The sequence below is a fragment of the Phoxinus phoxinus genome (assembly GCF_949152265.1).
Source record: "Phoxinus phoxinus genome assembly, chromosome: 5".
NCBI lineage: Eukaryota > Metazoa > Chordata > Actinopteri > Cypriniformes > Leuciscidae > Phoxinus > Phoxinus phoxinus.
The window spans coordinates 18,568,317-18,587,731 of record NC_136880.1 but is presented as its reverse complement, the minus strand read 5'-3'; the positions used below and the strand labels follow the sequence as shown (position 1 = coordinate 18,587,731).

General features: G+C 36.1%; 3 protein-coding genes across 5 annotated transcripts; 1 reads left to right on the top strand and 2 right to left on the bottom strand.

Annotated features, from left to right (window-relative positions):
- Positions 1–447: 447 nt before the first annotated feature.
- aldh9a1b (aldehyde dehydrogenase 9 family, member A1b) lies at positions 448–8,607 on the top strand. Its single transcript, XM_079612193.1, has 12 exons — positions 448–598; positions 878–1,080; positions 1,272–1,417; positions 1,528–1,657; positions 1,964–2,098; positions 3,387–3,583; positions 5,413–5,553; positions 6,007–6,195; positions 6,297–6,384; positions 6,510–6,651; positions 7,824–7,936; positions 8,041–8,607. The coding sequence occupies exons 1-12, from the start codon at positions 549–551 to the stop codon at positions 8,133–8,135; spliced, it is 1,629 nt and encodes a 542-aa protein (XP_079468319.1). The 5' UTR covers positions 448–548; the 3' UTR covers positions 8,136–8,607.
- A 208-nt stretch (positions 8,608–8,815) lies between these two features.
- zte38 (zebrafish testis-expressed 38) lies at positions 8,816–14,355 on the bottom strand. Of its 2 annotated transcripts, none has more exons than XM_079612194.1 (12): positions 14,038–14,355; positions 12,293–12,416; positions 12,143–12,206; positions 11,948–11,984; positions 11,844–11,864; positions 11,726–11,752; positions 10,483–10,550; positions 9,655–9,803; positions 9,282–9,520; positions 9,170–9,209; positions 9,042–9,085; positions 8,816–8,952 (listed from the first exon to the last, which is right to left on the bottom strand). In XM_079612194.1, exons 1-12 carry the CDS (start codon positions 14,086–14,088, stop codon positions 8,899–8,901), a joined length of 918 nt encoding a protein of 305 aa, XP_079468320.1. In that variant the 5' UTR covers positions 14,089–14,355; the 3' UTR covers positions 8,816–8,898. The 2 variants fall into 2 exon arrangements, with proteins under 2 accessions (XP_079468320.1, XP_079468321.1); XM_079612195.1 differs by having other exon boundaries at positions 14,050–14,124.
- A 73-nt stretch (positions 14,356–14,428) lies between these two features.
- prdx1 (peroxiredoxin 1) lies at positions 14,429–18,324 on the bottom strand. 2 transcript variants are annotated; one of them, XM_079612191.1, is made up of 6 exons: positions 18,179–18,298; positions 17,433–17,544; positions 17,061–17,214; positions 15,853–15,975; positions 15,031–15,161; positions 14,429–14,859 (listed from the first exon to the last, which is right to left on the bottom strand). In XM_079612191.1, the coding sequence occupies exons 2-6, from the start codon at positions 17,536–17,538 to the stop codon at positions 14,774–14,776; spliced, it is 600 nt and encodes a 199-aa protein (XP_079468317.1). In that variant the 5' UTR covers positions 17,539–17,544; positions 18,179–18,298; the 3' UTR covers positions 14,429–14,773. The 2 variants fall into 2 exon arrangements, with proteins under 2 accessions (XP_079468317.1, XP_079468318.1); XM_079612192.1 differs by having other exon boundaries at positions 14,527–14,859; positions 17,433–17,541; positions 18,179–18,324.
- Positions 18,325–19,415: the final 1,091 nt, after the last annotated feature.

Genomic DNA, 19,415 nt, shown 5'->3' with positions numbered 1-19,415 from the left:
ATAATGAGCAGCATTAAAGCCGAATATCTATCTATCTATCTATCTATCTATCTATCTATCTATCTATCTATCTATCTATCTATCTATCTATCTATCTATCTATCTATCTATCTATCTATCTATCTATAGATATTCAAATAAACGTCAAATTAAAATATAATTTACAAAAGAAAACCAAATTTCCCCTCACAAAGTAGTAGGCCAAAATTGTAGAGTTATTGAAATAGATTTTGCGTTATCCCTGTATAAATCATTTAATATATAAAAATGACAACATTTACAATGATTTATTTTATTATAAGATAAATTATTGTATGTATTACATTTTTCAGATTAAAGGATTGGATGATTTTATATTTATTTCACAATGATATAAATTCACAAAATAAGCAGTGCTGTCAACCTCCTCAAATTTGGAGACGATATATTTTATGCAATTTTTTAAAATCACATTGAACTTTATTTCCGAAAACGTCACACGACATCATCGAGAACAAACCAATGGGAGTCGTTCTCGCGCATAAGCCCCGCCCTAAAACTGATCGAACATGGCTGGACTGACCCTGATCCGAAATCTGCAGCAGATCAGATGCGGAAGGTAAGTGAACGTCCCTGCACCTTTACTTACTAGTGTTTCTGTTTTCAAGCCTTATCATAGCGCTTCCTCTGTGCCAGGCTGCATTTAATCGGAGAGCTGATGTTGTTGCCATCGACTTTTACAGACTTTTGCAGCGATAAAATAGTCATAAACTTAACTTGTTACATGCACAAATAATTTTAAGTTTTGATGGCTGTTTTTGTAGATCTCTTCTAATTAGTGTTTGACGCTGTTTTGGTGCAATTTCTGAAAAGACCGCGTTTGTTGACACTCATCCAGGAGGTCAAAGTTCAGTGTTAGGGAGATGAAGATGAGCTCTCTCCTGACCGCGGGCCTCCGTGGGGCCCTTTACTCCACCGGGACCAGGAGCTTATCCTCAGGAACCCTTCATATCAAAGAGCCACTCAACTTCTGGTGTGGTGGCCGAGTCAACATCAAAGATGTGAGAGCCAAATCCGAACCAGTATATGAGCCTGCAACAGGTACTGCTTTTACAAAACTATTTCTTCATTTAACCCCACTCTAGGCATTGACCAATCAGACTTTGCCCTGTCACATGATCACAGTCGCATCTGGCTATGCCTGTGCATTGATTTTTCTTCTATACAGCACGTTCTATGATTAAAAACATTACCATGTCTGATCCTGCCGTGTCTTGATGGATGTACCCCAGGTCGTGTCCTCTGCCAGCTGCAAGCTTGTGGGGCCACAGAGGTTGATGCAGCTGTCAGGAGCGCCAGTGCTGCTTTCACAGTGTGGAGGAAACTGGCAGGCATGGAAAGAGCCAGAGTCATGCTGGAGGCGGCCAGGCTCATCGAGGTAGACCGGAATGCATTGATCCGACATCCTAAGGCATTACATGACAATGCTGCATAGATTCACGAAGTGGCGAGTCTGATCTGTTCAGTTATTTCTGTTGTCGAGAACAGAAGAGAAGAGAGGAGATAGCTGAGATAGAGGTAGTCAACAATGGCAAGTCCATCACTGAAGCCCGTTTAGATGTGGACTCAGCCAGACTGTGCATTGAGTATTTCGCGGGACAAGCCACCGTCCTTTCAGGTTAGTTGGTTCGTTGTGGATCGTTCTCAGTTGAACGATTTCTGAAGGATCACGTGACACTGAAGACTGGAGTGATGATGATGAAAATTCGGCTCTATCACATTTTTTACATTTAAAAATGTTACAAATTATTTTAAATTGAAATAATATTTCACAATATTAAGTTTTTTACTGTATTTTTGATCAGCCTTGATGACCGAAAGGTCTAAAAACATGAAAAAACCTTAGTTATTCCGAACTTTTGACTGGTAATGACTGTACATAGAATTAAAATGATAATTGTACGGATGGGTTATCCTCTCTCAGGTCAGCACGTTCAGCTAGCAGGAGGTTCGTTTGCCTACACACGTCGGGAGCCGCTGGGTGTGTGTGTGGGAATAGGAGCCTGGAACTATCCCATCCAAATCGCAGCCTGGAAATCTGCCCCTGCCATCGCTTGTGGTATGTGTTATACAAGCATGGCTTAGCAAACTTTCCATGGAATCACACATAATAATAATTAGTTGTTGATGTTATTATGGCCCAGACTATGTATGTTTGAGCCGTATTAACTGAAAGCAACTTGCACAGACATATCTTAAAATATGTCAGTCAGTGCCATTGTTTTGTCTTAAGATGCACATCAGTAGTGTTTTCTCCTTAGGCACGTTTACAAAAGCTACTTAAATGCCCTAATTGCACTAAGGCCTAATCCTGGCTTAATTTAAGCCCTATCTGGCTTATATATTTAAAAATATATATTTAAAAAATTGATTTTAAATGCTACAAGTGAATTTACATTTGCTAAAGATTCAATTTAACCTTTAAAAAAAAAGATCATCTAAATGTTAAAGTTGTGGAAATGAGCATGCACGATTATTTATCCAATAACCGATACAACAAATAAATAAAAAATCGGTAATATCGGCAGATAACTGATATAGTACCAATATATTGTTCCTTCCCTACTTGAAAACACCGTCAGTTTAGATAAAAGTGTCTACCAATTTAATAAATGTAAATAAATAAATGTAGTTCACAATCTTTCCTTATCTTATCTGGCATATATCAGCTCTGTTTGTACCTGGTCTTAGTTTAGTATTAGACGAGCTGTTAAAGCTGGCCTAAAGTTGCAACGTAACATACAGAACTTTTCTTCCGTATTATGATGTGCTTCCGAGTGAAACGGACTTGGTTTCATGATCCATCAGTTGTTGATTGAATGTGAGCTTGCAGTTGAACGTAAGAAAGGATTAAACTATGGGAGAAGTCCGACATGCATTACGAATCATGTCGTTTCACCTGAAAATCGAGGTATCTAGGTCAAATCTAGGCCGATTTAAAAAAAATGTAATGTATGTATGAATTGTTCAAAATAATATTTAAGATGCGTTTAGAGAATAGATAGGGCGGATGTCCATTTCATTCCGACTTCATCATCAGTGTTGCTCTTAGGGGTTAGAGAGATTTGTGCAAACCCCTAAACTTGACTATTAAACTGTGGCGCATAACATGTCCTGCCACGGATATGAATGATAGGCTACCTTAAAGCTGTTAAAATTAATAACCTTTTATCTGGTGTATTTTAATGAGTTTAATGTTATTCACAGCACTAGATATAAAAAAGTGAAACTCTATCGTGTTGAAGGCTATTGAGCTGTATTAGTTTAACAGCCTCTTCTTTCACTCTTGACCTGTTCCTGAAATGATGATCTTAACAGTCTGCTATTACGGTTCGGTTCAATCGTAGGCAACTCCATGGTGTTCAAGCCGTCTCCGGTGACCCCCGCCACTGCAGTGCTGCTGGCTGAGATCTATTCACAGGCCGGAGCTCCCGAGGGCCTGTTCAATGTGGTGCAGGGCGGACAAGAGACGGGTTCTCTCCTGTGTCATCACCCGGATGTGGCTAAGATCTCCTTCACAGGAAGTGTGCCCACGGGAAAGAAAGTAAGAGGACCCCAGCGGTAATAATACAGTCGCTGACTGTCACAGAGGGTCAGTTCACTCAAAAACCAAAAATCTCTCACCCCATAAGGCTTTGGTTAATCTTCGAAACACAAATTAAGTTATTTCTGTCTTTCATTTGATAGTCCAGGAAACCAAAGTTACTTTTATGACTTCTTGGATCTTGTAGGTTTCGGTGGCCTGGGCAGAAACCTCTCAGAACACTTTACAGCACAGGTGTGAGCACACTCAGTTCCTGGAGGGCCACAGCCCTACAGAGTTTATTTCCAACCCTGCTTCAACACACACACCTGCAGTTTTTAAAACTTGATTTTCTGGATTAGGTGTGTTTAATTAGGGTTGAAGCAAAACTCTGCTGGGCTTGTGTGAGTTTGACAACCCTGCTTTACAGTAAGGATTCATTAGTTAACTACTTTAGTTAACATGAACTAAGAATGAACAATACTTCTACAGCATTCATTAATCTTAGTTCATGTTCATTTCAACATTTACTAATGTTGTATTTGTTAACATTAGTTCATCACTGTGAACTAACACGAACAAACACTGACCGACTATTTTTATTAATAAAGATTAATAATGCTGTAACAAATGTATTGCTTATTGTTAGTTAATAAATACGTTAACTAATGAGACCTTATTGTAAAGTGTTACCAAAATACCTTAAAGGAACACTCCAATTTGTTTTGAAAAATGTCCATTTTCCAGCTCCCCTAGAGTTAAACAGTTGAGTTTTACCGTTTTCGAATCCATTCAGCCGAGCTGGCGGTAGCACTTTTAGCATAGCTTAGCATAGCTCATTGAATATAGTTAGACCATTAGCATCTCTCTCAAAAAAATTACCAAAGAGTTTAGATATTTTTCCTATTTAAAACTTGACTCTTCTGTAGTTACATCGTGTACTAAGACCGACGGAAAATTAAAAGTTGTGATTTTCTATTGTCGATATGGCTAGGAACTAAACTCTAAACAGGCGCAATGATATTACAAACTTAGTGCCTGTCATGTTGGAAGTTACCTAGCTGGGGACTATTTTCAGGCGCTGCGTAATATCATTGCGCCTGCTGCAGCACCCATGGTTTGACAGCACAGTTCCTTGATTATTACGCAGGAATGAGAGAATAGTTCCTATATTTAAATAAAACTATAAATATAATTTATCATTTTTTCTCTGTATTGTGAGTTTATATCTCACAGTTCTGACTTTACAACACGCAATTGTGACTTTATATCATGCAATTCTGACTTCATCTCCCAATTGCGTGTTAAAATGTCAGAATTGCGAGATATAAACATGCAATTCTGAGGAAAAAAACGTTTATTTATATATAATTTATATTTGTTTATAGTTACCCTTTAAATAGGAAACATTTTGAAACTCTTTTGTCATTTTTTTGAGAGAGATGCTAACGGTCTAATCAGATTCAATGATCTATGCTAAGCTATGCTAAAAGTGCTACCGCCAGACCCGGAGATCGGCTGAATGGATTCGAAAACAGTAAAACTCAACTGTTTAACTCTAGGGGAGTTGGAAAATGAGCCTATTTCCCCCCAAAAAGTGGAGTGTTTCTTTAAGTTGTGTTTAAAAAATAAACCAAAGTCTTCTGGGTTTTGAACGACATGAGAGTGAGTAAATGATGACAGAATTAAAAATTTTGGGTGAACTACTCCTTTAAGCAATTGGTTATTGTGTCTGGTTTAATATAAGTTGTGTATAATATACATGACGTTAGGCAGTCGATTGAGAAGTTTACTAATAGTAGTAGTAATTCACTTAAACCTGTGTTTAAATGCATGTTTTGTCCCAACAGATAATGGAAATGGCGTCCCGAGGGGTCAAACCAGTGACACTGGAGCTTGGAGGTAAATCTCCAGTGATCATCTTTGAGGACACTGATCTAGAAAACGCTGTTAGAGGAGCACTCATGGCCAACTTCCTGTCTCAAGGCCAGGTACTGTATTGAAAGGTCAAGTCAAAGTATGAACATACAGCGTTTTGCCATCCGTAAAATATATTTTTCGAGAGTTAGCCATGTCCAGCCACTAATAAGCTGCTTCTCATCGTCACAGATGATCACAGCCAAGCTAATATAGACCAACTGCAATATTGCTTTAGACAACATTTATACAATATTCTAACGTATAATTATTACAATAATATTGCTTTATACAGTATTTTGTTTACAATATTATAATATTTTAAGCTGTCTGATTAAAAATGTGTTTATTCACTAATAATATCAGACTGGACAATAATAATAAAAACTTTAAATATACCGTTTATGGTCAACTAATGCATCTATAAATACACTCTTCAAGATCTTCATATTCATACAAACATGTATTACCCTATTCCTTAATATGTCCTTTTTTTCTTTCTTTCTTTTTTTACTCCCCACGTGTAGGTGTGCAGTAATGGAACCAGAGTTTTTGTGCAAAGCTCAATTGTTCCTCAGTTCTTGAAAGAGGTGGTCAGGAGAACGAAAGCCATCCTGATAGGAGACCCTCTGTTGGAGGACACTCGTATGGGAGCCCTGGTCAGCAAACCACACCTGGAGAGGGTGCTGGGATATGTGAACCAAGCCAAGAAAGAGGTATAGCTGTATGTTTAGTAGAAAATGTTCATTTAGTAGCATGATTGTGTTGTTTACTATATACTATATGGCTTGGTAAAGTAGTTGCTTTTTCTTGACAGGGAGCCAGAGTGCTCTGTGGAGGGGAGCCCTTCATCCCAACAGATCCTAAACTAAAAGATGGATACTACATGACACCATGTGTGCTCGGTGAGTTAGAAAAACGGTTGGCAGCTGATGTTTTGAGGTTATGTGTTTTGGAAACATTCAATGGTTTATTTTTCACTCTGTTCACTTCCTCAAATCAAGTGTGTTCGTTCACGTCTTGTTTCCAGATGGCTGCACAGATGACATGACGTGTGTCAAAGAGGAAATCTTTGGGCCCGTGATGTCAGTACTGTCCTTCGACACTGAGGACGAGGTTCTTCGGAGAGCCAATGACAGCTCTCTGGGTCTGGCTGCAGGGGTCTTTACTAAGTAAAGTGAAAGTTAGTTTTATACACTACCGTTCAAACAATTGGGGTTGGTACGATAAATCAAAAGAAAGTTATCTCAACTTATCCAAGTTGCATTTATTTGATAGAGTAAAAATATGTTTTAAAATGTTTTCTATTTTAAAGGCCCACTGAAGTGCCTATAAACACGTAGCATTATCAGTGTGTTGATGTCATTTCCACTGAAACAGGAAGACCGGGCGGGGCATATCTAACAGCTCCTCCCCTTTTTAAAAATTGCCAATAGTGTTTAGTTTATATCACAGCTCAGCCAGAGCCGTTGAGCTCAGTAAAGCCGCAGTTTCCTCCTAATCTCCCCCAGATCGCTTTAATATAGCATTCTGTGCAGAACTCAATGGAAAGCATATTTACGCCTGAATCGTTCCCTATCCCCTATATAGTGCACTGTGTGCCAACATGTGTGAGCAAGTGACTTCAAGAGACGCAGCTTCAGTGTCTATTAATAATGTAGGGGGCGGGACACTTTAGATTCTAGAGGGACAGAAAATCTGATGAGAAGCTGAAGTGCAGAGTGATGTCATCAAAATCATTGAGTCCTATTTGCGGAAGTGAGAGACTGTTTTGAATGCTTATATCTTCTAAATGATAATTTTATCATTGTTTTTGCACACACTAGCTTATAGATAACAGAAAGGCTAACATATTCATACTAAAAGCCAAAAAACGTCAATTTAGATTTTATGGGGACTTTAATATATATATATATTTTTAATGTAATTTATTCCTTTGATTTTTCAGCATAATGAAAATGAATCATTCTGATGTGATGATTTGCTGCTCCAGACACGTGTCTTCTTCTTCTTCTTATTATTATCAATATGGAAAACAGCTGTGCTGCTTAATATTTTTGTGGAAACCATGATACATTATTTTCAGGATTCTTTTATGATTAGAAAATTCAAATGAAAAGCGTTTATTTGAAATGGTAATCTTTTATAAATGTCTTTACTGTTGCATTTGATAATGATAAATGGTATATGTCTTAACTGAATAAGTATAATTTTTTTCTAAAACATTCAAACAGAACTTCAAACTTTTGAACGGTAGTATTGCGATTGGTTGATGTTTCAAAGCTAGACTGGGGCTTTCCCGTTTGCTCATATTTTCTTTTCCTGTCTGTCTCTGACTCGCTAGAGATATTAAGAGAGCACATCGAGTTATAGAAAACCTTCAGGCTGGATCTTGCTTCATCAACAACTACAATATCACACCTGTGGAGGTGCCATTTGGAGGATACAAGGCCTCAGGTCAGGTGACGATAGGAGTTACAAACAAAAAAGTTTGTGTGTGTGTTGGCTCTATAACACTAAATGCTCTCCAATTAAACTCAACCTTCTATCTCTGATTTCAGGTATTGGAAGAGAAAATGGCCAGGTGACCATTGAATTTTATTCTCAGTTGAAGACTGTGGTGGTGGAGATGGGTGATGTGGATAGTCTCTTTTAAACACGTATTTGGTCCCAGATTAATGATTGGATCCTACTGGGAGATCTCAATGTGGCATTACCCACGTACCCTTAAGACTGACATGCACAGTTACTGATAAGTATGAATGTTCACCACTAATGGACCATGTTTAGCCGGCCAACATAATTTCTATCAAGTAACGGCAGCTATCTGTGTATATTTCACAATCAAGTGCCTGTACTGTAGGATGGTACAATTACAAACTGCATTTATTTTTAAAAGAAACTGACATTATATTTGATTGTTAAATAGCTATAATGTAATATTTTGGTTTATGTACGCGTGTATCAGATCTTACTCATGCTGTGAATGTATGCTTTAACCTATTCATTTGCTCGAGGAAACACTATGCAAATATGGTACTATTTTTTTAATTAATGACAAAAGGCCGTAAATAATTGAAATAAAGGGGCTTGTGTATAAAGATGATAGTCTGAAGTATTGTTTATTTAATGTGCATACTCTTGTACATACAGCTGATGTGTCATTCATTCAACATTGTTTTCTACATTCAGCGAATAAATATCTCAGTCCTCCTCCATCAACACCAAACAGGAAGTCACCGCATTATAAATGATAAATAAATAAATAATCTTAGAATTTGAGAATGAATTCTCTAGAATTACTTAGTAAAAAAAAAAAGCCATTACTACAAAGCCATTTTTACTATATTTGAATAAAAGATATTGGCAAATAAACCCTTTTAAAAACATGTTTGTCTGATGTGAACTTGTTATGGGTTTTAAAAGCATTTCTTCTTTTTCCTCCTTGGAAGTTTGCTTCTCACACATTTCCTCTGTGCAGATATATAATGAAAAGGCATCAAAATGTGTTTTTAATAAACAAAAGACACTTTTATCACCATATAAATCATAAATTGCTTACCTTTGCTATAGCTTTTCTGGGCTGTTTAAACTGTGCAAGAGATTCTGCAAAAGGTCAAGACATTCAGCAAACACTCTCCAAAGCACGCCAGACCTTCTGAACAAAAAACCTCGGTTTTAGATACTTACCATCTTCAGATGGCAGGTCCTGGTCAGAGTTTCTGGTCATCTGTCACAAGAGAAAGGTTTCAGAACACGTATCAAAGCTTATCCTGAACATTAAGATCCATCTGCTTCGTACCGTTTCTACCGCTCTGATTTGAGAGAGAGAGGGTGTCTCCATCTCCGTGTCGTTCTCGCTCAACTGGCCCCCGTCCTGTAGCTTCCCGAGTCGGTTCTGCGCTGCCGTCACACGCAACTTCATGGTGTGAAAGCGAGACTGCAGATCGCCCACTCTGAAGTGCACTGCCTTCCCCTCGAACCACAGACTGTCATTTACACCTGCCTTGAACCCCGGTGGCTCGTATTCAGGTGGAGTGACTCAAGTCGCAAGGAGACAAAAGCATTGATATTTCACTAAGCACGTTTATTTGATCCCAAAAAACACAGTGTTTGTCATGAATCAACAGTTCTTTTCCACTTCTCTCTCCGTACTGCAGGAGGATGTATAGTACCATCATCATAGTAGTAGAGTTTCATAGTGAGGTAAACGGCAGTGGGCAGAGCTTCTAGATTCTGCATGAGGAGGAACAGCTTCCGGATCAGGAGCGTTGAAGCTTTCTTAGTGTCCTCTAAGGTCACTCTCATGGTCCCAGTCACATTACTGAAATCAAGAAAAGAGGTGAGGACTAGTGTGTGTGAAGTGAATGGACATTTCAATAGATGTGGGTTTTACATTAATTTACACTAAATTAGCAGCATAATGTCCAAAACTATATCCACTACTGTTCAAAAGTTTGGGGTCAGTAAGAGTTTAAATTTTTTGGAAGTTTCTTAAGCTCACTAAGGCTGCATTTATTTGAAATACAATATCAGAAATAAAACGGTACAAAAAATTACATTTTGTATTTATTCCTGTGATGATAAAGCAACATTTTCAGCATTATTACTCCAGTCTTGATCCTTCAGAAATCATTCTAATATGATGGTTTGCTGCTCAAGAAACATTTATTATTATTATCAATGTTGAAAACAGCTGTGCTGCTTAATATTTTCGTGGAAACGGATACTTTTTTCCCAGGATTCCTTGAAAAGAACATTCAAAAGAACAGCATTTATTTGAAAATAAATATTTTTTAACATTATAAATGTGTTTGCTGTCACTTTTGATCAATTTAATGTGTGAATAAAAAGATACATTTATTTAAAAGAAAATCTTACAAACCCCAAACCTTTGAACGGTGATGTACAGAATGATTGTTATGTAGTCATCAACAACTGAAGACATACAGGAAATGCAAACTGCAGAAAATCAGATATTACAGCAATGTACAATACTACACCTCAGGATGTCCATCTGTGGTCCACTCTCTGAGTATCTGAACTTAAACTGATAGGACTCGATGACGTGCTGAGACAACAGACAAAACAGCAGGTTTGGAAAACTCTTATTACTGGTGTCCACACTTTTACTGTTTCAAAATGTATAGCACTTGGAAAAATGAACAAAATATGTGTAAAGCAGTAATGAACACATTTGCTAAATTTGTAAATTTGTACGTTTCTAAAGATGTAAATTATGAGATGAATTGCATCGCAATCATTTTATTCCACTGACAGTCCTAAAAAACGTAACAAATCTGCATATATTTTATAGTATTCATCTTTCCTCTTGACATACATACAAAATAAAAAAATCTGAGTTTCTCATCACCAATGTCACCTTTATATTATTTTGGAATTGTCACGGGTATTCAGTGTTTTTGTGTTCCATTGTTTCTGAGGGGCCGTTTACACGACACTGTTTTCAACTAAAAACAGAAAATAAATTATGCATTTTGGCCTTTCATTTACAGAACAACAGCGTTTTGGAGGCACAAAGTTTTGAAAACGGGTTTCAAAGTACGAGCTTTTGAAAACGATACGGTTATTCGTAACATGAATTTGTGAAAAATGGTGTACGTGTGAAAAAAACGCATGAGTATTACATGTTCAGTCTATAGGTGCGTAGTGTGTCAACTACTAGCCTGGCAGCAGAATACAGTGTTTTTAGTCGTTTTCGTGGATCCGTGTGAACTGGGATCGCTTTGACAACGTTGTCGTCTCTACGTAAAAAACGCGAAGGAAAACCTTTACGGTTTTAGTACATCGTTGTCGTGTCTTTCTATTAGTTAGCATGGTTTCTGGTTATGTTCACCTGTGTCTTGTTTGTGCATCTCTCTTGTGTCTATATTCCTCTGCTTGGTATCTTTAAATAAATATACAGCTTGCGTCCACGCCTCAACTTATACTCCAGTGCTCCACAACCACAAATCTCAAACTATTGCTCTCCAGCTTTATGCGTTTAACAATATTCTAATGCGGGTCAAAAAAAAGTCAATTTAAATAGAAAATAAATATTTTATGGGGGATTTTCTTTAGTATAATAAAATATAAAAGCCAATTATTTGATTTTGGAATTCCACTTACACAGTACCTCACACAGTATAAATAGTCTTGAACATGAAAGTATATTTGGGGGTCCTTGGCATTAAATAAAAAAAAAACTAAACCCTATCTAAAAACTTCATGGAAGATGGAACTTACATTACTGTCATCTGGGCTTGTGTGTACCTGTGTATTAAAAAAACAGTGAATTTATATGTTTATTTCTTTAAAAAATGATTATATAAATAAAAACACACATTTACTTATGCATACTGACCCCAATGACCACCATTTGAAGCTGCAAAAAACAAAGTAAATGAATACAGTGACAAAAATAATAGAAAGATGGATTTCTATTGAAATATGGTACTTTTGACTTACATATCTCTTCTCCAAAGCATCAAAACATCCCATCAGCCTTGGAGGACAGAAGTATGATTATGATCACTTTTCATAGCATCTTAGCATTTTTTACACTTCCGTAAATCATTACAAATATATTTCGACATAGCCTACACATTCAAATAAACAAACATGCCAATTTATTGTACAAATTCATCATATGCAACATATTACCATTTGACGAGTTTGCGGGCTCCAGGGCAAGTACAATCCTTTTTGAGGACTTTGATACACAAATCTGAAGAACAACATTCATCAATGAACAAACTTGTATGAGATGTTTCAAATGTTCGGCCATTAATAAACCAGTGTGTATATTTATACCTTCCAGGTATCTGGATCTGTAGGAGTCCTCTGGAAATATCCCACGCAGATAGGTGATGGAGGAGACCGCTATAACCACCATGCGCTTGACAAACACCAGTGACTGAGTCTCAGTATCCAGCGCCTGATGAAATACACTGGTTCAGTTCAATTCACATTAACACAGCTTTACAAAGAACAGTGCCTTGAAGTTCATATCCACATACAGTACAGTATGTTCGCAAATGACACAGAATGACAAATGATCATCTAATAGAATAATAGCTTTGGGAGTTTAAGCATAGATGTGAAAATGCAGTATCCAAACTTAAATAGTTCGCTTTGGAATACAGAACTCGTTTTTTTAAAGAAGACACTGCTGACGTAAAACCACTTCGAAAAATGTAAGTGTTAAACATGTTTTTTTGATGTTTAAGTTTACTGTACAGCAAATTTACTGTACTCTACATTTTTTTATTTTATACCAAATATATATTTTACAAAATAATATCTAATTTGACTCTAAAAATGTATAGAAAATCAAAGTCATATCATATGTATAACCAAGTTATGTTCCTAATTTGAAATTGATAACACAAAAAGGTTCCTGTGAGATTTTGTTTAGGCACTAACGTTATACCAAAAATAGCCACGGGGTGACACACACATTCCATTGAAATTATTTTGATGCATAATTTAAAAACATTACTGTAACAAAACAATAAATATGGAACCTTGAGAGACCCATACCTTTCCAACTATATTTTGTCAAGCTTAGAAAGATATTTGATTATAAAATAGTGCAGTCAATTTTGTCAAATGTAAAAAAAAAACACAATGTCTAATTTCAAAACGTTTTTCACAGGATGAATTTTGAGTGTTTAAGCTTTCGAAAATATACTACCTACCTAATGATTTTTATGATATAGATCTCAACCTGTTGCGTTCAGAACAAACTGCACTTTATTTATGGAGACATTGGGAATATTGTTCCATCCAACCAGTGGATTACAACAATAGTTCAGTCAAGTTTTGAATGCAGGAACTTTTCTGCATCTTTAATAGATTCAAATATTATTCTGTAACCTAGTGAGATTTCTGAAGGAAAATAATGTTGTTCTCATTGTAAATATAACTAAATGACTATCAAACTGTGAGAACTGAGAACATAAGTCAAATATATGCCGAACATCAATAAGTCTACAGAAATATGAATGACAACCATCTCAGTTTACGGCAGTGCAGACAAACTATGAAACAGTGAAAAGGACTGAGGTTAAATAAAAGCCCTAATAATGGATCTTAAAACATTAGCTTACAACTGCAATATTACAATAACATTTTGTTAGCTTAGCAATATTTGATCCCACGGTATTGACCTGCTATTTATTACAGAAATGACCGTTTAGTCCAGTAAGTTAAGTTAACTTAGTCCATATTTCCATTTAGCCTAAAGTTACCTCAGGGAGTGTCTAGTTACAGTAACTACAACTGTGGTACCGTTAACTGCATTTGCGTCCACTGTCATTGATAATCACAACAATAATAAAAGAAAGAAATCATGATTCTGACAGCTTATGATGAATGAAGCAGACATCCAATTAATATAATATGATGTTACAGAACAGAAGTAACACGATGGAAACCACTTAAAAGTTGAATTGAGCTGCTTATTTGAAAGCATAACAGTTAGCATATTTTGTAAGGGTATATTTTATTTAACTTACGTTCACACTTTAAATGTCATTGATTTAGTAAGTTCTCACCTCAGCAATCACCTGTTTTTCTTGAGTCAGTTTCTTCTGTCTGGTCGTCATGTTTGCGCTAACGTTAACTTACGTTAACTTAACTGTAATGTTAGCTTCCTCACTGAAAGGTTTTTATCCCCTCAAAAACTGTTATGGCTTCAATAAACAATTCATCAACTTGATAATTCAATAAATCTATCGATGTTTATGTAAGACAAAGTGTTATTTGATTAATATAATCATTTATTGTTAAAAAACCGTAAGAAGAATACGGCTATAACTTTTTAAGGTAAAACCGCTGAGTGACCGCGACAATTCGGTGAGCGCGCGCGAGTCACTTGTCAGCGACGATCACGCGCATTTGGCGGCAAACACAAAGCCCTCATCTCCAATGAACCGACAAGGACTTGATTAATATATTTATTTACTAATATTTATTTATTTTCTTCATATTTATTCAGCCTACTGAGTTCATTAAGCTATACAATAAATAACCGTAATTTAAATAAAAAAAACAGTTTATAGTTAAAAATGGTTTATTGTTTGAAATGCAAAAATTAGTTGACAATACAATCTCTTTTCACAACAAAAAGGATGGTAAGACACATTATACATACTAGCTCAAATGTTACAGTATATTTCAGGTAGTTTTGAGTATGACACACTTTGGTCCTATAACTTCCCACAATATCACTATACATATTATTATTATAATTACCACGCTTACACAATGCTGCACAGTCTAGTGTGCTTTTTAGTGTTGTTTGGAGAAGTAGTCTTTGCTCTGCTGGACGTCGGGCTTGATTGTGTCTTTTCCGGGCTTCCATCCGGCTGGGCAAACTAGGATAAAAGTGACAACAAAAAGGCAAATTTATATGAAATATTACAGATATATTTATACATATATACACAGATAAAAATGGAAAACCATTTCACACTGTACTGTATAAAAGGAATAGTATGTAAAATCGAAAAGAACTTTCAGTCCAAAGGCAAGAAAATATGCTGTACCTTCTCCATGTTTGTCGGTGAACTGAAAGGCCTGCACCAAGCGCAGGGTTTCATCAATAGAGCGGCCCACTGGCAGGTCATTGATGGTTATCTGCCTCAGGATGCCTTTGTCATCAATTATGAAAAGACCTCTAAGTAAAAAAAAAGAAAGAAAAGAAGTAAATAACAATATACAGGAGATCTGAACTGTTTTATTCTAATATTGTGTGCCAAAATCCATCATTAAGAAGTAGTACAAAGATACACTACTGTTCAAGTGTAAGATTTTTTAAATTTAAGTCTCTAATGCTCACCAAGACTGCATTTATTTGAAACAGCAACACAGTGAAATATTACATCTCAAAATAACGGTTTTCTATTTAAATATTTCAAAACATAATTTATTCCTGTGATAGAGCTGAATTTTCAGCATCATTCCTCCAGTCTTCAGTGTCACATGATCCTTTAGAAATCATTCTACTGTGCTGATTTGATGCTCAAGAAATATTTATTATTATTATTATAAATAATATAATAATAAATTATATTATTTATATATAATATAAATATATTAAAGGGGGGGGGGAACTGTGGTACATTTATTTTCAGGAATCATTGATGAATAGAAAGAACATTTATTCATTTAATTTAAAATAAAGCATTTATTTAAAATGTAAACCTTTTGTAACATTATAAATGTCTTTTCTGTCACTTTTGATTAATTTAATGCATCCTTGCTGAATGAAAGTATTACCTTCTTTCTAAAAAAAATATTGAATGGTAGTGTATATGGTTCTTTTCAATATATATATATATTTTTTTATTTAGGTGATCCCTCCATACCTGTAAGCAATACCCTCATCTTCCTTCAGTACACCATAGTCTTTAGATATAGAGCGGAGGGAATCTGCCACCAGAGGGACCTTCATATGTCCTAAACCACCTTGTTTCCGAGGTGTGTTTATCCTGTTGTGGTAAAAACATTGTCATTCATTGGTAAATTCATGAATATTGAATAAGTCTGTCAATTCCGTACAATAGAATAGCACTTTAAAACGTCTAAAGACAAGGTGGTTTTAAGGCAAAGAATAACTTTCACTAAGAGTGTAACACATTTTATGCCATTGTGAGACAGGGTTATTATTGTTAACTAAAACTGAAACAATAAATTATCATACAACAAATCGGCATGAAACAGAGGTTGCGCTAGTCTTTTCTTCCCTATTGTGAGTGAAATGGCTTCTCGAACAAGAAAACAAAAAAACATGCGGGCGGGACTTGATTTTGTCCATGAGGAATTGATTGGATGGTTGTGGATTGCTATTGCTGTGATGTCATGTGAGTGACAGGTTGTCCCGCCCTCACGCTAGTAAACACGTCATCAGAGAAGAGAATTACGGGGCCCCTAAAGGGACATGGTGATGGGGAAAAAAAATATGAGATGGGATATCAAAATATATTTGAATGCTTTTGCAGTTTCTCACAAAAGTATTGCGTTCCCCTGAGAAACGATTGCGTCCACATGTAAAATGTTTGCTTTCCCCGAGATATTTTGCTTTCACATAAACCTTTTGTTTTCTTTGCGAGAGAACACTTAAGTATTTAAATGAATGCGGTCAAATCGATTAATCGCATCTAGCATAAACGTTTGTGTATTTATATATATATATATATATATATATATATATATATATATATATATACACACACACAAAAAAAATTATGTTAGATGCGATTAATCAATCATGATTAATCGATTTGATAGCACTAAGTTTAATATATTATTTCTCCCATCTCATATTAGAGTCCTTTTAGTAGCTCTAAAAAATTATGATATATAATTGATACTAACACAGCACTGCGTGAGATCACCGTTGTTCATTTCTCATGCAATGGGAGTGTTTCTTTAAGGCACAACAGCATAAAACAGACTGTTTTAAGAGTCTGAGAGAGGGTGGTTTTTGTGACAAAAAAAAAAAAAAACTTTAGCAGCATTGACATTAGGGAAAAAATATGACATGGCCCCTTTAAAGTTTGACCTCATCACTCACCAGGCAAGATGACAGAAGTGGGAATCAACAGAGGCACCAATGACCTCACAGTTGATTTTCCTGAACTCCTCGACCGCATCACTGAAGGCGATGATCTCAGTGGGGCAAACAAAGGTGAAATCCAATGGATAGAAGAAGAATACAACATACTTTCCTGGAAACAAGAGCAATAAAGCATTTGTCACAAGTGCACAAGGAGACTCACACAATGTGTGCTATCTCTAATAAAGTATTTGTGGGATCCAAAGTCACACCCTTGAGTTTCCTGGTAATGCTTCCTTGCAGAGGTTTTTATTTTTTATTTTTTACAGTAAAATATTCTTTATGCATCACACATTACAGGACATTCTGCTTGTAATGTTAAGGTCATACCTTTGTAGTCAGACAAACTGAGATCTTTAAACTGTCCATCTGGCATCACAGCTTTGGCTGTGAAGTCTGGAGCAGGCTTGCCAATATGTGCGTTTCCAGCTGCCATTTTCTGCTAGGTTCAAGAGAAGAAAATGTGTTTCATGAAAAACAATAAATTAAGAAATACAATAAATTTGTAAAAAAAAAAAAAAAAAAAACTGTTACATTAAAGCCACATTTCAGAAGAGCATACACATCACTGAACAAAATACTATATTATTATTATTAAGAGCTTGTTATGAATAGAATATGCAAGTTGGTCTTCAGGAAGTTATTATCTTTCGTTATTTCAATATTTCCTCAAATTGCAACACATGTACTAACACGTGGACTTTCGTAATAGTATAATAGTAAAGTTATTTTAAAGTTGACGTAACCTTATTTACATGTATGGCTACAAATTAAGCATTATAAACATTTTATACGTAGTTTTCTAAATCACTTTACTGATCGAACTGCAACAGGTGGGCGTCTTACAAACATGTCCACATGAGAACAATTTCACAATGCATTATTAATTCAAACGTATATAAAGACATCATTAATGCAAATATCGCAATTACGGAAAACGAAACTCCCACCAAAAGCAGTAACGAAATTACACGGAAATGTCCATGGTAAAACAAGAGCAACTGTGTTCGATTACTTTTCCTAAAACGCATATTCACTGGAAAAGAAAATAAAAGTTTTAACGGAGTATTTCATACCTTCGGTTGTCTTCAACAATCCTACTGTCTCTGTCAATGAATAAGTGTGAACTCTCACGGCAGTGGTTGGTGTTTAAATAGGTCACGCTCAAGTATCGCGATACTCCGTGAGATCCACTGGCTCGACTCAAAAGTAAATGCTCCGTGGTGGAGTGACCACTGAGATCTGTTTATGCCAGCATGACTTTGCACAATCTTCTGTGCTGTACACATGCGTATATACATGCGATGTGCTGTTTCTAAAACCACTGTTATACAGATTAGCCAAATACTAATAGTGATCTTACTCCAACGAAAATAGCTCATTCATTTTTAGTAGCTATAGCAACAGCCTAGAACCTATTACCATGAACTGGATCTGCTTTCAGCAAATATATTTGTAGCCTAATACAATTAGTAAAGGAAGTAGTTTGTCCATTTGTTTTCTAACTAATACATACAAAAATGGTGAACTAACATTTGGGTTACAGTTAGGATCTTGCAGGCAAAATACTTTTATTTTTGCCTGAAGCAAAACTTCTTTAACAGATCTTTGTTCCTCAAATACAACTGGCCTAATCAACCTAAGCAACCGTTTCATGTCATGGGGCTTCTGCAATGTGACTTTCTGTCAGAGGTTTTGTCACTCTTAATAGATTTTCCTCAACTTCACGATAGACATTAGCCTATAAAGACCCTCACTGACCTCAGATTATTATAATCTTTCTACCTGCCCTACACATTCACAGAATTGCTATGTCATAAAGCAAAAGTACTTTGTTTCCTTAAGGAGGAGGAGGAGGAAACCTAGTTTGTGGGATTTTCCGTGCTGCCTTGTGTCAGACATTCCTCTGGGGTTGCCAAAGAGGTTCTGTCAGTGTTTACTCATATTTCATATTAATTTCCTTTTCCATTTTATCTGGTTCCCAGAGAGTAAATCTTTGCACTCATCCAAACATACATAAATCTTTGTAGGATACACTAAACAAACACAATAGCTTGGCATCCCAAACATTTCCTCTAGGCCTATAGTTTAAGCTATCGCATGTTCTTTGATTTTAGGCAGTGTGTAAAAGTATAGCTGTCATTTGCAGACTTCATCTTTTTACCTCTACCTCCCCCTCTCTTTCAGCGTCCCGTCTCTCAACCTAGTTGCCATGGGCACCAAATGAAGGGTCTGATAAGAGGCGGCTGCACACAAAGAGATCATATTAAAAACGCAGCTGTGGGCTTCAGATCAAATGATGCCTCAAACGTG

Coding starts and splice junctions, on each gene's coding strand:
- aldh9a1b (XM_079612193.1), top strand. CDS start 549: ATGGCTGGACTGACCCTGATCCGAAATCTGCAGCAGATCAGATGCGGA. Junction 599..877: donor CAGCAGATCAGATGCGGAAG/GTAAGTGAACGT, acceptor ACACTCATCCAG/GAGGTCAAAGTTCAGTGTTA. Junction 7,937..8,040: donor TGGAGGATACAAGGCCTCAG/GTCAGGTGACGA, acceptor CTCTGATTTCAG/GTATTGGAAGAGAAAATGGC.
- zte38 (XM_079612194.1), bottom strand. CDS start 14,088: ATGACGACCAGACAGAAGAAACTGACTCAAGAAAAACAGGTGATTGCT. Junction 11,985..12,142: donor GCCCGCAAACTCGTCAAATG/GTAATATGTTGC, acceptor CTGTCCTCCAAG/GCTGATGGGATGTTTTGATG. Junction 9,804..10,482: donor CCACAGATGGACATCCTGAG/GTGTAGTATTGT, acceptor TCTTGATTTCAG/TAATGTGACTGGGACCATGA.
- prdx1 (XM_079612192.1), bottom strand. CDS start 17,538: ATGGCAGCTGGAAACGCACATATTGGCAAGCCTGCTCCAGACTTCACA. Junction 15,976..17,060: donor CACTTCTGTCATCTTGCCTG/GTGAGTGATGAG, acceptor TTACCACAACAG/GATAAACACACCTCGGAAAC. Junction 15,162..15,852: donor GATGAGGGTATTGCTTACAG/GTATGGAGGGAT, acceptor TTTTTTACTTAG/AGGTCTTTTCATAATTGATG.